The 14,893-nt window shown below is 39.2% G+C and overlaps 1 protein-coding gene across 2 annotated transcripts; it reads left to right on the top strand.

Annotated features, from left to right (window-relative positions):
* Window positions 1-1,012: 1,012 nt before the first annotated feature.
* Window positions 1,013-14,682, top strand: ptpn2b (protein tyrosine phosphatase non-receptor type 2b). Of its 2 annotated transcripts, XR_006007525.1 has the most exons (11): window positions 1,013-1,216; window positions 1,813-1,903; window positions 2,019-2,119; window positions 4,114-4,212; window positions 5,944-6,081; window positions 6,789-6,998; window positions 9,119-9,280; window positions 10,102-10,310; window positions 10,541-10,636; window positions 11,394-11,551; window positions 13,748-14,682. XR_006007525.1 is itself a non-coding variant. In XM_041955058.1 (10 exons), exons 1-10 carry the CDS (start codon window positions 1,160-1,162, stop codon window positions 13,767-13,769), a joined length of 1,185 nt encoding a protein of 394 aa, XP_041810992.1. In that variant the 5' UTR covers window positions 1,013-1,159; the 3' UTR covers window positions 13,770-14,682. The 2 variants fall into 2 exon arrangements, 1 of the variants encoding a protein (XP_041810992.1); XM_041955058.1 differs by lacking the exon at window positions 11,394-11,551.
* The last annotated feature ends 211 nt before the right edge of the window (window positions 14,683-14,893 follow it).

Raw genomic sequence — 14,893 nt, 5'->3', positions numbered from 1 at the left:
CATGATGCATCATATCCCTGCCAAAAAATCCAAAAAATAAGGTATCCTATGTACAATGAATTCAAGAAAAAATAGAAAAAGGGCTTTAGCAAGGGCTTAGCAATTATATAATATAACTATGGCAAAGAGTATACAAATGCTTCGTAGTGCAAGTTATAGGTGTTTGCAATTACAGAGGAGGTATTTATGATTGATAAAGTAATTCACTTTAAAATAATCTCCAGTGGGGTTTTTCAACCATGCCTGTCCAAACAAAACTGTTGTATCCTGATTATTAGTCTTGGGGGATCATCACATCACTTTAGGTGCCTTTATGTTTCAGACACGTTCAAACCTGTTCACCATTTAACCAAATAGACAATCTCATGGGAAATTTTCTCACCTCTGTCTCTTGGTAACCCAGCTCAAAAAGAGAAGTAAATGGAAGAAAGATAACAGACCAGTCAGCTGAACCATTATCTTGGGAAACGTGCTGCAAGGAATGCTGCTTTTGACCTCTTTGCTGACCTGTAATCAGTCCAATAAGAATCAGATTACTCATGTGTTCCTTGTGCAGCACAATGTGTATCACATTTCTCTGTCTTAGGGTTTTGTTTAACAAAGTGCGTGTCACTGATAAAGACACAGATTATGTCATTGTTCACTGTTTCCTCTGTAGAGAATTGTTAATTCTAAACCTCAGATTAATAAATAATGTGAAAAGTTCCTGTAATAGCTGTGTATACACACACACACATATATATATATATATATATATATATATATATATATATATATATATATATATATATATATATATATAACATAACAAAAAGTAACTACTAATTAGTAGTAGGTGATTATAGTCGTTCACTGTTTAAAGGCTGAGCGATGTAGGTGTTGGGCATCTCGCTCGTTCACGAACGTCTTTGCTGTGTTTGGTTTGACAGCTTCTGGGGGACCTCTGTTGACGCATGCGCACACGTCCCCTTTTCAGACGTCAACTGCTCCGCAGCAGAGCGATAACGGACAAACATTTAGCGAGAGCTCGTTAGCGTAGGGGAAGTAGCAGTTCTCTGACCAAAAGCCCCCTCTAGCCTGAGTAAAGTAATGAGGTAGTCAGTCGGACAGCTAATTACACTTACCTTGATTAAAATAGACCGGCGTTGCCACAGTGAAAATGGACCAGGAGTTTGAAGGCATAGATTCAGAGGGCCGGTGGCAAAAACTGTACCTAGTAAGTATGTTAGCATAGCTAGCATAAAGCTAACATAAATAGTCAGTCCCCGGAGCGCGCATTCAATTTAGCAAGCTAACACTTCGGCTAGCTCATGAAGTATCTGTCGTCTTGGATGTTATTCATCGCTAGTTTCCTTCATATTTTGGGGTTTTGACCTTTTTTATTTTTTTCGGTTTGTCTAGACACTGCAACACTTCATTACAACGGACAGTGTCACATAACAAATGTTACCGTAAGCTTAGTCATAAATGTCGTAAGCTTGTGCATGTGGTTAAAGCTCACTGATTAGCTTCATCATTTGTTTAGCTATGCAAATGTTTGAGTTTTATACTCTCCAAGTTTATTCTCCACAGCATGTTGTTATTGTTGTAAAATGTTCATTGCTGAAAGTGACTGTACAATGTGTTGACTGGACGAACACATTTAAGGCACGATGTCACTGGTTTTCTGCTTGCTATACCCTATTAAATACTCAAATAGCGGTGGGCTTGAGCCCCTGTCAGTGTCCTGAAAAAAGAAAAATACTGTCATAACGTTATATCTTGTGTGTGTGGTGATTTCTTGTTTCTCAACAATCTTAATGTTGTCTTCAGGAAATCAGGAATCAGTCCCACGAGTGCTCCTACAAAGTGGCAAAGTATCCAGAGAATAGGAACAGGAACAGATACAGAGACGTCAGTCCATGTAGGTGAACATTTGTGGAAACAGTTTACAGTGTTAAGTTTCTCTAACCCTCCAAACTATGTCTGTCAATTTGCAACTGACTGTCAAACAATCTTGTCTCTCACACTGCCTGCAGTTGATCACAGTCGAGTGAAGCTGGAGAACACAGAAAATGACTACATCAATGCCAGTCTGGTAGTCATGGAGGAAGCCCAGCGAAGTTACATATTGACTCAGGCAAGTCTAATGTTTTTTATTCCAGTGACAACAGTCATGACAATTATCTTTGGATTAATGGACTAATCGCATGCTTCCAAAATTAATGTCTTCAGACTGCATTGTTTGAGCAACCCTCATGTTTTTGAACCAAACAAGTAATGCAATCAAAACGGTTGAGGAAGAATTTTCTGACAACCATTTAGGCTGTAAAACAGTTCACTACTAAACTAACGGCAATATGTTTATGACAGTTTAAGTACTGGTAATACAACATATTAACAACACACCATGAACCCTTATTTATGAACAATTCATGCCGTTGCCTTATCATAAACAGCAGGTCAGTTCAAAAATTAGAAGTCAGTTAGTTAGTGTTATCAGAAGACTTGTTGCTGCCAGAAAAGCAAACTATGGTTCTGCTGTCAAAGCCGATTGGCCCAGCAGGCCTGTTTCATTTGCCATGTGTGAATATGTTTACATCACTTGGTGTGAGTGATGATAAGGAGCGCCTGTCTGGTTAACCTTTCATGTAATGACATGTAAAGTCTCTGACTGCAGGAGTGCATGTTGTTTTGAGATAACTTGTGTATGTTTATGTGACAAAAACTGAAAGCTTTGAACTTAATCAAGGTGATTGATAATAGATCATTTTTTCTTTGAAAAATAAGCTTTGTCAACATTAATGTGTGTCTAATGCTTTGTCCTCACAACACCATGTCTGCAGACAAGGTTGTTTGTGTATAGCCATGCACATAACAGAACAAACAGTAGCCTTATTCAACAGGTCATAGAGATGAGTTTTAACATGCATTGTAAGGAATGACGCTATTAGAAAAATTCAAATGTGTCAGAGGTCACTAAACTTACCTCTAAGGGCAAAGAATTAAATCTCCCTTTTTAAATACTTTTTTCCATTTGGCCAGTTACCTCATGACGAAAAGGAGAGCCCAAATCGCTGGCTCCTTGTATTCAAATGATTGGTATTGATGTTTGCTTGTCGGATCATAAAATGTTTTGGCCTTACCCGCCACTATTTTGAAGGTAACTGCTGTCTGTAAATCAGCTTTGCCTGCATGACACCAATAGTCACATTGGCAGTTGGTTTGAAGTAATTTCCTTGTTTACCTTAGTTAGTTTTGCACAATGTTAGCATTTTTCAGTCTTATCCACTGAGATCAGACATACCAAAACTACTTACGTAATTACAGTGACACCGAAACCATCCAGTATGAAAGGAACAACACAGACATTTTCTCTCTTTTTTTAAACTCAAAGAAGAGATAATTGCTTAAATGTTAGTCTAGAAGCAGTGGAACTTTGGTCTCGACAGTGTATTCATAGAAGGTGGCACTTAATTCTTGGCTTTTCATGGGTGTTGCTGTGTGAAACTGATGATTGAGGGCCAGTGCACATGATTAGAATGATGTCACGTAATTTGAATAGCCAAAGTCATCAACACTGGTCAGTGTCACAAGTTTAGTGGTATTGTCAATGGTTTTCAAAGTATATGTGCATTGATTCTAATGATTTGAGGCAAAGCTCGATAGTACCATTCATCTGTGCTTTGTTATAATATAATGTACTGCAAAACCGATGAGAGATTGTGAAAAGGAAATATTTTATCGATAGCATGCTTTTGTTAATGTTATCTATTCTCTATTGCTGGAGATACATTTGACATTTAAAGATATTGCACCTTGCAGAGTACAGTTTTCTCAACTCAACCACATCATGACCTTAAGCAGTCTTGACCTTTCAAGTAAACTCTTCATTATCATTATAAAAATCTGTTTTGCATCATGTACATATGCACATCCATAAAGATGTTCCTCAGCCGGTTACTGAGTTAATCTTTTAATTTGATCTAATGTTCGTTTTGATACATATCCATTGTGAATGACTTACCCCTGTCCCACTGGACCCCTGCCATGTAACTGATCAAAGTGTGTGTGTGTGTGTGTGTGTGTGTGTGTGTGTGTGTGTGTGTGTGTGTGTGTGTTTTCTGACCACAGGGCCCCCTCAGGAACACCTGTGGCCACTTTTGGCTCATGATCTGGGAGCAGAACACCAAGGCGGTCATCATGCTCAACAGGGTCATAGAGAAGGGCTCAGTAAGTACACAATAATAAAAAGACAGCATGTTGTCTGGTTTGACATCTGTCATTTGTCTGGTGCCTACACACCCACACACACACTACAGAAATACTGAATAGACCACAGAAAGACAGCAACACACACACACACTCTGCAAAGGTTTGCAGCCTGCTGACAGTGTGAATAATTAATGCACCTTGTTGAATTAATCTTGATTTCTGTTTAAATGGTCCACTGTGAAGCTTCACTCCCTTATCAGCAGGATAACTGGAATTCAGTGTTTTGACAGCGTGTTCACAGATGTATGTGAGGAACTGGGATGCGGCCCAACCTCTCAACTCTTCTAAATCCAGTGATCCTGTGATGTGCCGATTAAACACACACACACAAACGAACAGACAGACTAACACTCTTTCTCACGCAGAGCAGCTGTGATCTCTCTCTTTCTCAGTAAAGCAGCTGGAGTGGATCTCGCTCAGTCATGAGATTCACTTACTGACTGTTTTCTTGGAAATAGAAGATAAAGAGCACCTAGTCCACAGATATTATTAACCTCACAAGGATCTTTTATGTAGGCCAGCTCTCCAATCCTGCAGAGGGATGGTTGCATAATAGACTTATCCTCAACAGTTCTGGCCTTTGTCTGTTTACTTAGAAAAAAAATGTATGATTAGATGGTGATTGTAGACATAACTTACCGGTAAGTATTTGTCACAGTATTTGTCTCCAGTACTCACAAATGTCGTGCTATTCCCTGAAAAATATTAGTACTTTCAGGGATCGGGAATTGTTTTGGATTTGTGCCAAACTTCTTATCTTGACTCTGTCTGAGCTAGATTTTATAGTTTACATCACATGATTATTAATACTAATACTATTATTAGTTTATATATATAATTTTATTTATTTATTTATTTATTTTTTACATATATAGAGCCTTTCATACACGAAATGCAGGTAAAAGTACCTCACAAAACAAAGAATACAAAGCAGCAAACAGTCAAGATTTTAAGTTATTAGAAAGATTAGAAAGTAAAGTGGTAAAGTTAAGTTATGCATATTTTAGGATGAACCTGTTACTTTTTTCAACATTCATTCCTGTAGATTTTTTGGAAAGATTGATCTTGTAACGGTGCAGTTCAGTTACTGAGTGACCTTATGAAGAATTAAAATACTCAAAAGAAATACATCCGAAAAAACATAAAGGACAGTATGTGCAAAAAATAGAATCTTGGCAAATAAGTTTTAGTGTTTAGTCACTGTTAGAATTTTGTGGGTATTTTATTTTATTTGTATTAGTTCAGTGTGACATAACAGAAAATGTGACCTAAATTAAACAGAGGTGCAAATAAAGTTGCAGACTATAGGGCTATGATGCAGTATGTCTGGCTTCACAAACCTGAGGTTGGATTGAAAAGGAAGAAAAGAAAGCATGCTTTTCAAACCTACCAGTGGATTGTGAGGTTCAGAGGATTAATGAAGTGTAACATGTACTGTATGCATGAGTGTGACCAGGTAAATGTGGCAGTAAGTGTGGTGAAAGAGAAGACAGACTTATCAAAAGTTGGAAGCATAATGTAATTCGTTGACCAGCTTCCCTCTCAGTGCCGCCTTCTGTTAGTCATCAGCTGCTTTATCTCAAGGCCAGCGTGGCCACTCAGCTAGCATCTGCTATCCATCAGGTGTATTTCTTTGTCAGATGTTTAACTTCTTCTTACCAGTTTATCTTCTTTTTCCTTGTCTGATAGGAAAAGTGTGCCCAGTACTGGCCCACAGCTGAGGAAAGGGAGATGGCATTCAGAGACACACGTTTCTTGGTCACGCTGTTGTCAGAGGACACCAAGTCGTACTACACCACCAGAGTGTTGGAGCTGCAGAATATTAGTGTAAGCCAAAGTATTACTTAGCATGAAGGGAATTACCAGAAAAAGGTGGCAAAGGAGAACTGAAATGGTTCAGGGATGTCACGGTTAGATGCATCACATGGAGCTGTGTTTTCCGAGGCTTCTTGGAACTGAAAATATCCTTATTACTAAGGCTCATCACTATTTTCACTGACTTTCAGACAGATTAAACATTTATTACCAGTTTTCTGTTCCCACACGTTCAAAGTTTTTCTAATGTGTAGGTGTGGAGAAAATGCAAATGTAAGCATTTAAATTATACAACATATGCTTGCAATGTTTCCGCTGCTAATTGCATTTTTAAAATCTGAATTTTCCCTAAACTTTAATGATAAGATTTCTTTAGTCCATCTTTCACTTGTTTGTTGTTGTTTGTATGTCCAATAATGAACGAACAGTTTTGCACAGATAAAATGAAAGATATAAAACAAAAAAAAAAAGTTAAATGCCAAGATGATTGCAAGAAAAATAAGCACAAGATATGAGTACACATGTCTTGATTTGCTGTTTTTGTGTGTCAAACTCTCAGAACCTGGTTTATCGCATGAATTGAAACTGAAACTGTTTCATTTTTACTAAGTTTGGCTGTCAAAAGACTACTGAAATAAACAAAACTGCTAAAAATCAGCACTGACGGGCTCACGGTGCCTTGTACCGCTAATGACGCCTCTGTGTGTCTGCTTTCACAGACAGGAGAGAAGAGAGAGATCTACCACTTTCATTACACCACGTGGCCTGATTTCGGTGTCCCAGAGTCCCCGGCATCCTTCCTAAACTTCCTCTTCAAAGTGCGGGAGTCAGGAGCATTGGGGGTGGATCACGGGCCGGCTGTGGTGCACTGCAGTGCAGGAATCGGACGATCAGGGACGTTTTCACTAGTTGACACGTGTGTGGTCCTGGTAAGTCCTGCCTCCTTGTTCTAAATGAGCCCTGATATAGTTTTTTAATTTTTTTTTCAGTGGCCACAAACCAGATGAATTTGGTTTATAGGTTTTATAGATAAGTCACAACTTGTATGATCACAAATGGTGAGAATATTTAGACTACAGCAAAATACGTTCTTAGATTAGTGTTATATAGGGATGCACGATAACTGTTTTTTAAAACCGATACCGATAACCGATAACTTTCAGCTCCTAAAGGCCGATACCGATAACTGATAACACACACATATACCTAACATCATGACATCAATACCACGAACAAAACGAAAAACAGTTTTGACTCTTTAAATGAAGAGATATTTATTTTTCCAATGAAAAACTATTGGTAAGCCTCTCAAACATGTTCTTAAAGCTATCAAACAAACCTATTTGATATCTCACATCAATTTAAATAAGGTGCATTACTTACTGATATAAAAAATAAAGGACCCTTGAAATGATGCAAATACATGCATCAGGATTACAAACTGAAAAAGTGTATTCCAGAAGTTTACAAAAAATAAATACATAGAAAATTAATGCACTGGCACAAGTTAGATTCAAACATTTCTATTTAAACAAACTGAAAAAGTGCATTCCTCAATGACAACAAAAATAATGCACAGTGCATATTGAACTGACAGAAGTTAGAAGACGGCACTCTTAAATACTCAATTCTGATTGGTCAATTGCGTGTTCTTAACAGTCAGACTAAAGGGGCAATCCCTTAATGTACCAAGCTCAATAACAAATCGCCAGCTAATTTAAGTGGCAAAATATGGAGCATTTTCCGTACATTATTTTTAATTTGTTTGGAAAGAGGACCAAACACTTGGCTGGAGAATGATGTCCCCAGCAAAAAAGAAGAGAAGAGATATTAAGACACAAAAGACTTGAGGACACAGAGATTGACCAGATTGAAGCGACAGACACGAAAAAAACACCAAAAGAAACACAGCATGGACGATCGGTCTGCTAAAAGACTGCTGAGTGGAGACAAAACTGGAGACAGATTTTTTTAATGTCTGACGCTGAAAGCAGAAATCAGCTGATGCAGGACTTTTATCCATCAGTCCGAAAAAATAGCGGTAAACCAAACTCTGTCTCCAGCTACGTCTCTCTCAGGTCTGGGATATCCCATAGAAGCCCGACGCGACGCTTCTCCGTAGGAAACTGCTCACTATACGTTATCCCGCTTAGAACACGGCTTACTACTAAAGCATTCAATAGTGTAACACAAAATACTGATTAAAACATATTTTATTGGTTTAAAATGAGTCTACTCTTGCCTGTCACCGCTCTCACTGCGCAGCGGCTCTGAAAGTAAACGCGCACGTTGCCTAGCAACCGCCTGTCACTGTGCGCAGGAAAACTTATTTCTTAACAGATATTCTGATAAATCATGTCAAATGTGGAGAAGTGATGGCATATCCCATGAATTAGTGTTTTCATAGGAGGAGAAAGACTGATTTGTTATTTAGACATTTGTGTGTGTTACACAGACCCATTTTTTATTCCATGTTGCCATGTTTACAGGGGAGCACATGACTTTTTTTGCATATGTTATTCTTTTCATTGGCGTGTTTTGGCCTGCTTGTATCTAAAAACATGGAAATAAATACATTTGACTTGCGTGTATACATTCACAACAAGGATTCAGTATATATTTTTTGACATCTTTATACACACACAGTACACTGAAATTACTTTTTCTCACTGATTCCTGGTCCAGAATGTTAAGAGAAAAAACACAGAAGAAGCTTCTACAGCTAAAACATAAAATTAACTTTTATGTGGTTATGTACAACCCGCAGCTGAAATGCTAGGTTGTTCTCTTGGCATGCTGGGAAATGAAAACATGATGATGTGGAGGTAGATAAGCCAGATCAAAAGAAAACGGGGTACTAAAAAAGGTTTCATCCTAAAAACTGCTGCCCCATACTCAAGAGCACAGACTGATGATGTGTCACAGTGTAAGAAAGTTCCTGGCTTAAATTTCCCATTAAAACACAACCAACAAAGGAATCACCAGATATCAAGAGAATCGCGGGTTCGTCCTGGTTAGCTGAGCTAATTTACATTGGTGTCCTCTCCAGATGGACAAGAGGAAAGACCCCTCATCAGTGGACATCAAAAGCATCCTGTTGGACATGAGGAAGTACCGCATGGGCCTGATCCAGACCCCTGACCAGCTGCGCTTCTCCTACATGGCTGTCCTCGAAGGAGCCAAGTACATCAAGGGTGACCCCTCTGTACAGGTACCTGAACCACGCACACACATACCACGACCAATTCTATTATTTAGTTCTTCTTCACTCAGTACTTTCTTTTTAAACTCTGTATCTCTTTAGCGTGTAAACCCAGAAAATCCATTTCACCCAGGTTTTCCAGTGGGATTTTTTTTGTTCAAGGTTATTTACTCGAGGTTATTTGCTTGAGGTTGACTTGGATCAGAAAATGATGGTGACACAGCTGACTGAACACAAGTTAAATCCATTTGATTCACTAATTGATTCACTGGCAGGAGATAGATGAAACAAGGCTACTGTAGATCTGCCAATGCACCAAATCCTTCTGACCGGGCCTCCAGTCACAAGCACTTCTTAGGAATGAAGTGGCTGTATGTTAATCATGTGGAGAGAATCGAACACTCCCCTTCCCTGTGAATGGAGAAGTATCATTCTCAGATGTTACTTAGCCCTACAGAGGGAAATAATAGAAAGCTAGAGAGTGTATTAGTGTGTAGTATGAGAAGTAGCTAGACAAGGGTATACACCATTGAAACAATAAAGTAAATTTTCTTTGTATGAAATGGTAAATGGTAGACAGAGGAACAATCATTTTGCAGAGGTCCTGAATACTTGGTAGAACAGTGATTTGTCTGTGTGTGTGTGTGTGTGTGTGTGTGTGTTTATTGTGATCTTGCATAATTAGGAAAACATCACCCAATTGTGCGAGCAAAATGAGCAATTATACGCTGTTTTGATCTGTGGCAAAAATGGCCAGATGACCTGCATTGCTAACACATTCTTTAATATATCCTTCTCAAGATCTTTTTACTGTTCTCCTCCCTGCGTAGAACCGGTGGCGGGAGCTGTCCAGGGAAGATCAGGAACCGACGTCAGAGTCTCCCCCCTCAGCTCAGCCTCAGGCCAGGTGTCCGACGGAGCGATGCAACGGCAACCAACGGGGAAGTCAGCTGGAGGAGGGAGGAGACTACAGACAGGATGGCAAAGTACCTTCACAGTCTCCCTGCAAGGAACAGGAGCTGGAGGGCAGCACAACACAGTCAGTACACTCTCAAAAGAAACATGCAGCAGTTGTTAGCCATCAGTCATAATCAGTTGCTAAATGATATGAATAGGTGATGGGTGATAATTGACAAATGAAATTTAAAAAAGTATACATTTCTGAATGAGAAAGATACAGTAAATAACAAAGAACATTAGTGAGCATATTGAAAGGACAGTTCATTTTTGACAGACAGCTGTTTACCCATTTTCCTCCTTTTTACACAGCAAACGACGCAGAGAAGACAGTATCTCCAAATCAGGCACAGCCAAGACTCCACAAAGCAAGCCCAGGACAAATGACTCTGAGAAGAAGAGAAAAAGGTGATTACTTCTTTTGGCAGAAACCACCTGTTCATGTTTATTCACACACAAAACATCAAGTTGTTCTTAGCTTTCAGGATGATTTATCCTGCATCATCACAGTGCCACTTTTGTATATTACTTGCTATGATTTTATATTGTAAAGTATGATATGTATCCGCCTGCATAACCTGATATAATCCATTGTTTAAAAAAAAAAAAAAAGAGCTGGTGTTGGTGCAATCCCTTTATAATGTTGTTCCATAATGGGAGATATAGAGAATCAATTGTCTGATATTCTGCATGCATCCTACTTTTCTAGCTTCCTTTAGACAGAAAGGAAAGGCAGCATTTTTACTCTACAACTCTTGTGATATGAAAGAGATGCCAAAGAAGAAAAGAGATGAGTCACTTTTTAGCGTCATTTCATTTAATGTTACAGGGAACCCAGGCAGGCTTTCCCAGCGCGTGACTCAGCCTCATAATAGCTTGGCTCCTTACAGAGCTGAGGTTTCATTTTCTCTCTATTTCTTCATTTTCTTTCATTGTTTAGCGTGAAGGCTCCAGGCTAGTTAACTGACATCCACTTCCACGTTCTAGATAGACCTGATGAAGCACTTATTTCTGATGACTGTGCACCTCCAAAAACGGCTCACTATGTCATTTCTGAGAAGCCTCCCTTTGTTGTGTGACATGTCAGTGTTGTTCCAGTAATTCGGCCCAAACTGCACCATTTCTGACGTGGTCTCACTGTGCTGTTGTGGTTCTTCTCGGACAGCTTGGGCTGCATTTGCTGCACATGACAAGAGCTGGCCTGTCCAGTGGGGGGCAGTGTATCTTTACCCCCCTCTGCGACAGCAACAACAACCACGAAGAGCACATTTAAAGGACGAAGTTTATCTGCTTTAAAAAGAACGCCCACTCTTGTACATGGAGGTGTGTGTGTGTGTGTGTATGTGTGTGTTCCTGTGTATGTGATGTCTGCTGTGTTTTTGTTTCTGTTGTGGTTTTGCTCTTGTTTTCATCATTTGCTTGGCTCCTGCGGTTTGCATTTATATTAATTTTGGCTGCACTCTAGCATGGTGTGTGTGTGTGTGTGTGTGTGTGTGTGTGTGTGTGTGTGTGTGTGTGTGTGTGGTGCGTGTATGTGTGTACATTTGTGGTTTATGTTGGTGGAGGCTCTGAAATGTCAGATCGGGTTGGAATCATGCAAGGTGCTAATTTATACTATGCATCACACACTCACATTTGGTAACGGCTTTTTATCTGTTTGTTCAATCTTGTTAGTTGTTACTGAGCAAGCGTTACAACCAGCAGCCACTAAAGTTTTCACTTACTGAACCACCACTTTGCACAGAAGAGTGCTGCAGGGCCCTATAGATTTGACAATACAGAAAACATGGAATTGATTTGATAATAAAAAACAGAATCAACTAAAAAATGACTAATATTGCGTAAATCAGATTCAATTTAGAAAAATCTGTCTTTTCCCTGCTATTATAACCATTTTTTGACAGTGCCTAAGCTGAATGTTTTGGAGTTCAGCAAATTCTAAACTTAAAACACAGAATTTGGGAAAAAACAAAACAGAATCTGGAATGAATTCAAGTGTATTTCATGCGGCTGTAGTGCTGTATTTTGATGGCAAGTAAGGTCGCTAGGACAGAGAATGTGGGATTATTGATAGTCCCATAGACAAATCATACAAAGGAATTAGTCATTCACATGAAGAGTAATTTCTTGTCCTGGTTGATGCTGTCAGTCCATCATACCAAGTGAGTTTGGTATGTGAGGTTTGTTGCATGTTCTGTGGTTTCGCTGCAGTTGTTTCAAGAGGTCTTTACGCTTCCTCAGGACCTTTGGCATGACAGTGTTTGAATGGAAGTTTGGATGTTTGAAACTCATCAGGAGATTTCTGGTCAGGTCAGGGAGGGTCCTTGTTGATTAAAGAGGCTGGAGGAGCATTGAACAATCAGAATGTTTTATTGTCTTTGGCTGAAGTTTATCAAACTAGATATTTAGGGTTGCATCCAATGATTATTGTCTTGATTTATCTTGATTTAATCAATTTGGCCTATTGAGAATCAGGAAGTATTGAAAATACTAAAGCCAAAGGTTTCTGGTTAACAGTCCAAAACCCAAAAATAATCAATTTACTATCACGTAAGACAAAAAAGCAGCAAATTCTCAAAAATGAAGTAGGTATTTGTGCTTTGAAAAGGACTTAGCAAAGCAAAGTAATTGCTGATTTTTATTATTAATTTTCTGTCAAATAACTGATCGTTTCACCTTTTTACAAGTTAAAATGTCATATTTATGCTGACATGAGCTGTTTTTTAGCAGTAAAAGGCATAGCAGAGCATACATATTATAGCTAAAGCCAGAGTTGTCAGCAGCATCCGCTACGCTGGATTTAGCAGATTTACATGTCTACATATCCTTTTCCCTGGCTGAATTTGAATGTGGCAGCACAGTAGGTCACAGCGCTCATCTCGACTTCCAAGAATACAAGATTACTTTTTTTTTTTTTTTGTCTGACCAACAGACAAACTCAGAAATATTCAATTTATAATATCAAACAGAAAAAGACTGAAAATAAACTGGAGAATGTGTTTGTGTTTTTGCTTCATAACTGACCTAAATGATTAATCGGCAATCAAAATTGTCGCAGATTGATTTCTGTTTATCAGCTAATCAGTTGTTTCAGCTCTACTCTCATCTTCAAACCCCTTCTGCACCATGCAGGGCTGAGTCTTAGTTTAGCTCACAGTCAGTCAAATAACCAAATTTGGATCTTGTTGAAAATGTTAGATTAATAGCTAAGACCATCTGAGCAGAGTGTGACATGTTGCTGACTGAACACGGTGGCTGCTTTGCATTTATAATCAATCTAATGTTGGTACGATCAAAGTGATCCAAGACATCATGCCACAGCTGGTGCCGGCAGTTGAGCAAACCTTTCAGGCCCCTGCTCTCTGTGGCCTAGTTTCATCTTGTAAACTTAACCAATCTGAAGACACTAACTTGATTTTGTGGCACGAGTTCCTTTGATCACTCTTGAGCTTCACTGACACTGTGGTAGGAAATATTTTGTGAGGTTCAACCTCTTTAAATCATTGTGTCTCATGACAGGGCGAAAACCAGCGACTGCTAACCACCTCCACCTGCGACCACGCACCGACAGCTCTGGCATCAAAGCCAACATCGGCAGGGAACTCCAGCCCTCTCCCAACCTCTGTGTCCTTCCTCCTCAACTCCAAACCACTCTTCCTCACCTCCACCTCAACAGCCAGCTCTGTTCTCTTCTTCATCTCTTTGTTTTTTTTACCCCCCTTTTTGATCCCAGCCCGGCGGCATTATTCAGCCACCACACACCTCCGTCTTCTTCTTCTTCCTGTTATCGGCATGTCACTCCCACGTCCGCCTCAGACCTCCACCTCACAGCTCTCCCGTGTGTCATCCTCTCTAAACTGTTTACAGCAGACACTTTGACATTCGTTGAAGACGGCACATTTGCAAAGACAACCACACCAGCGCTTTATCCCCAGGTCACACCTCAGCCACAGCCTGTGCTGCTTCTGGAGTCAGAGAATCAGTTTTTCTGCTTTAATCATATTATTTGCAGCTCTATTATGCTTCTTTGCATCCATGAAATCAAGACTGATAATAGAGTCTATGCATTGCCAATTTGTAATGCTGTTCATATGTTTATTTTTAGAAAACATTTTTTCAGAGGGGAAAATTAAAATGTTCTATTTTTTATAAGAGATTACTTGAAGTTTTTCACGGTGATGGGGGGTCGGTTGAATGAGAAGCACTGCCTCCTCCCACATGAGAAATTCAGTGGCATGTAATGTTTCCATGATGTACATAGTGTTGTTTTCAAAAAGATGTGTGTAAAAAGACATATTTTTGCTGTAAAAAAAGAAAAATGACAACATTACTGATTTGAATACAGTAGAAAAGCTGATGATTTGACGACTTGTTCTCCTTTTGAGCTAAATTTGTCTTAAGTTTATGTTAGAGTGTTATCTCCAAATAAAACTGGTATTATCTAGTTTACGTAACACCCTGTCTTTGCTCTTTTCTGTTTACTTCACCACAAAACCACAACTTGTCATTTTTACATCCTGTTTTTGTGTGGACATAACAAACAAGATGAATGCTAATTAGTGAGTTGTGAAGTTAAGCAGATTTTGTGAAATAGACCTTGAGATAGAGCCAGACTAGCCACATCCCTGTTTCTGGTCTTTGTGCTAAGCTAGGCTAACTGTCTGC

Source organism: Chelmon rostratus, chromosome 16 (genome assembly GCF_017976325.1).
Source record: "Chelmon rostratus isolate fCheRos1 chromosome 16, fCheRos1.pri, whole genome shotgun sequence".
Lineage (NCBI taxonomy): Eukaryota > Metazoa > Chordata > Actinopteri > Chaetodontiformes > Chaetodontidae > Chelmon > Chelmon rostratus.
The sequence above is the reverse complement of the archived record's forward strand: the minus strand, read 5'-3'. Positions and strand labels throughout refer to the sequence as shown.